Raw genomic sequence first — 8,304 nt, 5'->3', positions numbered from 1 at the left:
TCATAATTTTATATACTCTTCTTGATACTATAGCATAATTGATACAAATTTACTGTGAATATCCTTAAATGTGTAAATGGGTCAAACAAAAATAGATAACTTTCCCAATCTTTTCAATCAAATTACATGAATAAAAAAACATTCCTTACTAGCATAAAATTCTCTTCTTTTTAAATACGAAACAATATCTCATTATCTCTACACAATCCAAACCCACAAACCCACTGTAAGAAAAAAAATAAAAATAGAACTTCTCAAAAATGAAAAAACAACAAACCATAGTGGTGTTTTTCCTGTTGGCCCTAATATCAACATTGAGTTTCCGACCATCGGAAGCGCGAAATACGAACCTATGTTTCACAACAGCGATAGATAACGTGCCAGGATGTATCTATGCGGTGAGATTATTGGCAGATGGAGATTCACGATGGATATCTAGAGAATGTTGCGACGCAGTGAGAACACTTCCTAATACTTGCTACTTTGAAGTCGTGCCTGGCAAAGCTTACCCTACTAATATTTTCAAATTCGTTTGTATTTACAAATATCCTGGATTATTACGCCATTAGTTTTATCATTTTATCTATCTTGCAAACTATTTAATAATATGAATCACGTTTAATCTTTAATGTTCTTACTTTATCTCATTGAATATGTCTCACTGGATGTTTCTTGGTCCTTTACTTCGTTTAACGTCTCATGTTCATCTGGTTAATTTCTTCAGTAATATCTTTCAATTTTAATCCAAAAAGTAGCCAATAATATAAAGCGAAGTATAGCTATCCACAGTACCTAGTGTCGGCTTAGCACATCTGCTGGTGGTGCTCGGTTCATAGGTCAAAAAGAAAAAAAAATTACATAAATTATTAGCTAGATGAAGAGAATGAAACAAGTAAAAACATTAACCTGATCAGTGATCACGGCTTCTTCTACTAAAATTATAGCGGTTGGGAAGTAGTCAAATAAGTTGTTCTTTCTCCATAAGTATTATAAACAATTAAAACGATTATTTAGAGAAAGACGTGATACTACATTTCAAGAGTCAACTACGAATTTTCAACAAAGTGAAAAAGAAAAGAACAAGAGCTCCATCTTACAAATTCGTGTGACATTTTTTTTGTTTTTTTTTTGACAATGTGTGACTTTCTTTTATTTTCTAAGGAAAAACATTGAAATTAACATCGCAATTATGTGTTCGTTTCTCTCTATATATATATTCAAGTATTCACTCACATTCTAAAACTCATACTTTAATAACATACTTCAAAAATAGAGAAGAAAAAATCATACTTAATAAAATGTATAAGGTTTGGTTACTAACTTTGAGTTTTATGTTGCTCTCTGGATTAATATCAAACACAGCAGAGGCTCGAGTACTACCATACGAATCTGAATCTTCAAACCCCAGTAAGTGCTTATATATGCCAAATCCGATTTTGGTTTTGTTGTAGTTCAACTTTTTGATTTACAAAATAGAAAAATTTAATGTCAACCAATTATTATTTTCGGTTACTTTTATATACTTTTGATCTCAATTCCAAATTTAACAAAACATATCTCAAAATAATAGATAATTCAAAGAAAATAAATTTAACCTTTTTTGGCAGTTCGATTTTAGTTTTTTTTTTCCATTAGATTTTTGTACTGGGTTTTTGATAAAACTTTTGTTCGACTTGGATTGGTTCAACTACATTATATAAAATGTTTACTCTAGCTATATATATTCAAATTGTTGTTGTCTTGTTTAATTTTTGGTAAGAAATAGGAGAAGCGGTTTGGGATCTAAAGGTGACCAAAGAGATTAAGGCTGAGGTAGATAGAAGTTGTTCGTCATCTGCAAGAGGGAGGAGGAGTTCAGGTGGAAGAGGGACACCCAATAGACCAGGCTCCCGAAAACGTTGTAGACCTTAGCAATAGTTAGTTCAAGCTTAGATTGAGAAGAATGTGAAAGTAATGTGCCATTTTGTCCTATTAATAAACTTAAAAGTCATTGCTTTACATAAAAACATTAAACCAAAATGAGACAAATGATTTGAGTTAATCCGGAGATAAAAAGACAGTTTATCCAAGATTAAAAAAGAGTAGAATTTACAGTTTTAGAAGATAAAGAGATTATTCGCTCAAAAAAAAAAAAAAAAAAAAAGGATAAAGAGATTGATCAGAAAAAAAGGATCTCCGGCATGTTTTGAAGCCTTCATGTGATCTCTTCTCCGATACCGTTAAGTTAAATGTCAACGGTATTTATACAAAGCCGAAAGTAACAATATTTTAAATCAAGAACTGTTAAGGTTTTATTTTTAAGATGCAAATGCAATGAATATAGGTTTTGATTGTTTAGGAGGAACTAATGAACAATGATCAAAATAAAACCGACTCTAATATGGTTCGGTTTAGTACTGAATTAATTTTAATTCTAATTTTAGTATATATTTTTAATTCTCTATTTTTGTTGTTTATATGTATATATTAGTACTATGTTAAAATTGTAATTTAGTTTTAAAATTGAATTTTTCAATCAATTAATATCAAATCAATTTGGATGATTTTTTTTATTTTTTGTTTTTTGTTTTTGTTTTTGTCTTTTTTGAGTTGTGAACGGTGGAGCACTACGACATAAAGATTGAGTTAGGAATTGTAATAGAGGATAAAAGGAAAGTTTTTATTATTAATTTTTTGAGTCGAAAATCGATAATGAATCTTATATTAACCATTAGCATATAGATTGAATTCTCACTGTACTACTTGTTGTGAAGGTGATGTAATAACTAACATTGATTAATTTTTTGTGTAATGTGACTATTAGTGTATTCATTATCGATTTTTTGGTTAAAATCGATAATGAATACACTAACATTGATTAATTTTTTGGTTAAAATACACGAATAGTTTTTGTGTAACCACAAATAGGAGGGTCACGAAGCGAGTAAAAGGCATGCAATATTGTTTCGGTCCATCACGTAAACCTGACATTAATATTACTTGCACCTTAAGTCAAAACTATTTCTTAATAGCTAAATGGGTTATGATCAGAGTAAATCTTAAATGCATCTTCCTCTGTTCGATCATCCCCAGACATAGATCGAAAGTACATGCTCACAATTGTGTACGCCTGAAAAGATGTTTCATAGTCAATTGGCCAAAGAAAACCAAGATTCCTAGCATAAGCAATTAAAAGAGGATTAATATTTTCATCGTATTAACACATTGTAACAACTCGTCCCATAGACCCTACTAGCCTCACTGCTAGCTTGCCTCCATAGACCCAAAGCTGACCCTGCAGAGCATCGATCATAACCCTTCACCGTGGCAAATGGAACTACTTAACCAAATCTACAGTAGGTTATTGGTGCGCTAGGCGTTCCTCGAACCCTAGTCTCCACCCTTTAACAACCTTCCCACAGGACAAACTGTCGCCGATTGAGAATAACCAATATCCAAGCATAACCATTCCAATATCAAACAACAGGAAACAAGGAACCGACAACCTAACAAGTTCTAAAGACCCAACTCTAGCAACCTAACAATGCCAGACAACAACCAATCGAGTCCCTATAACATCCTCCTTTTCATTGCCTTGATTCCACTATCACACTTTGCTTTTACTTGCACCACATACACAAATTGAGATGCATGAGTATTTGATAAACACTCAGTGAGGCAATCCTCCCATCTACTGGGCTATACACACAAGCAACAGTGATTCCAATGTTCCAAACAAACAACAAACAAAACATACAAACCAGGAAAACAAACATCATCTCGCTGGAAGGGAGATGTCGACCGACACCAGCCGAGTGTTGACCGACCCGTCTCGTAGACCCCGCTAGCCGCCCCAACGGACTCCAAGTTGGCCCTGCAGGGCATCGATCATAATCCATCACTGTGGATATCCCAATCCACCAATAGGTTATTGGTGCACCAGGCTCCCAAAACGTTGCAAACCTCCTTAGCTAAAAAGTTTTTTATTGAGAAGAATGTGAAAGTAATGTGACATTTTGTCCAATTGTAATAACTTAAAAGTAATTGCTTCACAATAAAACATCAAATCCAAATGAGACAAATGATTTGAGTTAATCCGGAGATAAAAAGACAGTTTTCCAAGATAACAAAAAAAAACAAAAAAAAAAAGAGTAGAATTTACAGTTATAGAAGATAAAGAGATTGATCGGAAAAAAAGGATCTCCGGCATATTTTGAAGCCTTCATGTGATCTCTTCTCCGATATCGTTAAGTTAAATCTCAACGGTATTTGTATAAAGCCGAAAGTAACAATAATAATCCTCTAAACTTCTTCCATATTTGTAATCATATATATATTAACGTTAACCATTTTCTTCTACTACTTCTTCTACTTAACCCATTGATCTCTTCCATGTCACCAATGATTTCAGAAACTCCATCACCTGATAGATAGATTACAAACAAATCAAAACTCATATAGGTAAAAGAAAAACGTAGCTCGAGTACTCAGTAGAGTGATGTTTTAGTTTACCTCAGACGGGTCACGAAGAGAGTAAAAGGCATTGCTGTCTTTGGGTACAGCAGAGACTAATATACCATAACCGTGATTTGGCCCCTCTCGTAATACCTTGAATGCATCTTCGTCTGTTCGATCATCCCCAACATATATTGGAAGAACATCCTCACAGTTGGTTAGGCCTTTTAAAAAAATGTTTCAAGAGTCAATGACCAAACAAAGATTTCATAACAGAAGCAGAGAAGAAAGTGCTTTTTTTAACTACCAAGAGATTCGAGTAGAAATGTCACAGCTTTCCCTTTGTCCCAGTCAATCACTGGTCGGATCTCTAAAACCTTTTAAGCAACACAAACCAACCAAGAAACCAAATAAATCAAACTTTGAAAACGTTTCAAACTTGTTTTTGTCTTGAAATTTTCAAGAAAAATTGAGATGTTTTACCTTCCGACCGTGTGTTAGCCGTAGTTTTGGATATGTTCTGATGACATCATCAACACACTGTGCAACCAATGCCCAATTCTGTAACAAATATAACAACTTTAAAGAAAAGTGTATTGGTTTTTTAAAGGAAGCAAACCAGTTATTGAATAGAGAGATATTCAAACCTTTTCTTCTACATTGCGGTAATGGACAGAGATGCAGAACTTATTGTCTTCTACTTTGACCCCTTTGATATCGTTTGTACTCTCAACAAGAGAACAAAGCACCTATGAAAATAATTTCACTCAAAAATCAAAAATGAATGTTGCTATTACTAAATCTATATGTGTCATTACATCCGAAGATGTCTTGTAAATACCTTATCGATCATCGGTAGGAACTCGCTAGCGGGCTGGAATAGATTTACATCTTTCCCCTGAAAATTACCAAAGTCACATTTAAGAATCTGATATACCTAGCATACATATATTGCAGAAAACAGACAAAAGGTAAGAAAAATAAACCTTTTCGTTGACTGATACAGTACGGCTATGTTCATGGTTTAAAGATTCTCCTGCAGGACTCATGATGTCCATCCCGTGGCTTCCAGCGTAGTAAAGTTCACTCAAATTAACAAACTCGTACACCTGAAGAAAAATGGATTATTAAAAACACTAGACTACAGACGAAACTGTTCTTGATGATGAAAATGTAACAAGTAAACATTAACTAACCTTATCACGGCTTCTTCCACTAATGATCGCAGTTGGGAAGTACTTGGCAACGTTTTGCACTGCACTACGCATCTAAACATGTAAAAGGCGTAAACCATATAGTATTTAATTAGGATGTTGAAGCACACAAATTTGATCTGTTTTAGCAATTGAGTTAAATAGGGGGAAGTCAAACACTTACAGCACTTGACATGTAAGCACAATCAGGTTCCTCAACTATAGGCGAAAGTGTCCCGTCATAATCAAGAAACAATGCTATTCTTTTACCCTTTGCAAAACTCATGATTTTCTCAAAAGAAGCAAGAGCTGATGGATACTTGAGCTGCTAAAACATGATCACAAAAAAAAAAAAAAAAAAATTAGCAAAATCACAATAACGACTCAATGTTCAGAAAAGAGAAAAAAAGAGGACAGTAAGGGGACAAACCATCCATTCGCGGTAAGTCATATCTGTGGCCTCAGTGCTGAAGTTATCTTTGTTAACTAGTGTTGGAGGAGGAGAAGAAGATTTCATAGCATCAAGCCAACCATTAGACTTAACATCATCAAGGATTCCAGTTTTCTTTCTAGGAACGGTTAGNCTACAGACGAAACTGTTCTTGATGATGAAAATGTAACAAGTAAACATTAACTAACCTTATCACGGCTTCTTCCACTAATGATCGCAGTTGGGAAGTACTTGGCAACGTTTTGCACTGCACTACGCATCTAAACATGTAAAAGGCGTAAACCATATAGTATTTAATTAGGATGTTGAAGCACACAAATTTGATCTGTTTTAGCAATTGAGTTAAATAGGGGGAAGTCAAACACTTACAGCACTTGACATGTAAGCACAATCAGGTTCCTCAACTATAGGCGAAAGTGTCCCGTCATAATCAAGAAACAATGCTATTCTTTTACCCTTTGCAAAACTCATGATTTTCTCAAAAGAAGCAAGAGCTGATGGATACTTGAGCTGCTAAAACATGATCACAAAAAAAAAAAAAAAAAGATTAGCAAAATCACAATAACGACTCAATGTTCAGAAAAGAGAAAAAAAGAGGACAGTAAGGGGACAAACCATCCATTCGCGGTAAGTCATATCTGTGGCCTCAGTGCTGAAGTTATCTTTGTTAACTAGTGTTGGAGGAGGAGAAGAAGATTTCATAGCATCAAGCCAACCATTAGACTTAACATCATCAAGGATTCCAGTTTTCTTTCTAGGAACGGTTAGAAGAAGGTTACTGTTCTGTGACAGCGCTGCTGCTGATGAGTAAGGGATTCTGTTCTGACGAATGGTTAATCTTGCACTGCTTAACGGTGGAGAATCAGTCATTACAGGAGATGAGTGACCAGATTTTATGTCCATAACAACACCAAGATGTTGTTATTAGCAAACTATATAATATATCGGAGTTTCTCTTGGATAGAAGAAGCTCTACAACTTCACGTATATACTCAAATTCTTTAAAGAATCCTCTCCCTCAGAGAAACTTGGACCCTGAACTGTAGAAGCCAAGCAAGAAAACAGAACCAGTAAAGGTGTGATCACTATAATTCTCTGAAGCTAAAACAGGAAAACATTGGATACCAAAGCAACTACACATTGACCTGAAAGCTATTATCCAAAGAGAAAGAAACAAAAATGTTTGTAACATTTCTTTGTCTTTATTTAGCTGACAGTTGTACGAAAGGGTAATCAAGAAAACACATTATTCATGAAATGACTTTACTTTGTCGTATTTCCAGAGAGAGATATGGCATAATGGCGTATATAGAACAACCTCTACGACAATTCAAGGGACTAGATCTGCAAATAGAGTTTCTGACTGATACAGAAACTCTCTCATCATTCACAATTTTTGACCAAACCCCACATTTACAAGCATCAGAGATACAAATGTTTGTATAGAAACTACTGTTGTAAAACTACATTTCAGAAAATGGTAAAAAAAAAAAACGAGACAAATTGCCACTAATAGAACAAAAAGAAGGCACATCAGAATATGGTATGGAAGGAAACATTAAAAAGTTTTAGTAACACACACACACACTTGCAGAATAGACAAACTGAAAAACAGATTTGACCCACCACCACCAAATTCAAAATGTGTTGCTCGTAAACCTTGACAAATCATTGTCACTCTCTCATAAAATCCCAAACCCAAAAGAAACAAAGTACCAAATTCCTTAACCCAGAAAACAAAATCCTGTCTTTTTTTTGTTCTTATTAAAAAAAAAGAAAAAAAAACAGTTCATACATTTAAATCATACAACAAATAAACATCCCCCAATACCTACAATAACCCTTTAGCCAAAAAAAAAAAAAAAAACTGAAAAATCCCAGCTCATAACGAAGAACAGAGAAGGGGGATATTATAAAAATGGTTAATTTATGCACAAAATGGGATAAAAGACGAAACTTTGATTTAAGAAATTACCTGAGGAAAATGCAGATACAAGTTTCGAAACTGAAACCTGAAACGACGAATGGTTTTTAAAAAAGACAGAGACTTTTTTTTTCTCTTCTTCTTCTCTAAATTTGTTTTTTTTTTTTGGGTTCTCTGCGGTTTCTCGGCAACCAAATAAGGGACACAGAAAAGAAATGGGGAAGAAGGAAGATTTGCCAAAAAGAACCCAACTGGTGAATATAAGTGCCCCGAGAAAATCGCAGAGAAACTATCCCCCCCCC

General features: G+C 34.3%; 2 protein-coding genes across 4 annotated transcripts; one reads left to right on the top strand and one right to left on the bottom strand.

Moving 5' to 3' along the window:
- LOC104761145 lies at positions 216 to 596 on the top strand. Its single transcript, XM_010484180.1, has one exon. It carries the CDS (start codon positions 261 to 263, stop codon positions 567 to 569), a length of 309 nt encoding a protein of 102 aa, XP_010482482.1. The 5' UTR covers positions 216 to 260; the 3' UTR covers positions 570 to 596.
- On the bottom strand, positions 4,004 to 8,288 carry LOC104761144 (trehalose-phosphate phosphatase A). 3 transcript variants are annotated; one of them, XM_010484179.2, is made up of 11 exons: positions 8,054 to 8,288; positions 6,694 to 7,118; positions 6,448 to 6,591; positions 6,267 to 6,338; positions 5,421 to 5,543; positions 5,276 to 5,332; positions 5,082 to 5,183; positions 4,918 to 4,995; positions 4,742 to 4,811; positions 4,492 to 4,658; positions 4,004 to 4,402 (listed from the first exon to the last, which is right to left on the bottom strand). In XM_010484179.2, exons 2-11 carry the CDS (start codon positions 6,979 to 6,981, stop codon positions 4,352 to 4,354), a joined length of 1,152 nt encoding a protein of 383 aa, XP_010482481.1. In that variant the 5' UTR covers positions 6,982 to 7,118; positions 8,054 to 8,288; the 3' UTR covers positions 4,004 to 4,351. The 3 variants fall into 3 exon arrangements, with proteins under 3 accessions (XP_010482481.1, XP_019095718.1, XP_019095719.1); XM_019240173.1 differs by lacking the exons at positions 6,267 to 6,338; positions 6,448 to 6,591; positions 6,694 to 7,118; positions 8,054 to 8,288 and adding exons at positions 5,631 to 5,702; positions 5,812 to 5,955; positions 6,058 to 6,203; XM_019240174.1 differs by lacking the exons at positions 6,267 to 6,338; positions 6,448 to 6,591; positions 6,694 to 7,118; positions 8,054 to 8,288 and adding exons at positions 5,631 to 5,702; positions 5,812 to 5,952; positions 6,058 to 6,203.

Source organism: Camelina sativa, chromosome 18, assembly GCF_000633955.1.
Source record: "Camelina sativa cultivar DH55 chromosome 18, Cs, whole genome shotgun sequence".
NCBI lineage: Eukaryota > Viridiplantae > Streptophyta > Magnoliopsida > Brassicales > Brassicaceae > Camelina > Camelina sativa.
This window is presented reverse-complemented; position numbering and strand designations above follow the sequence as displayed.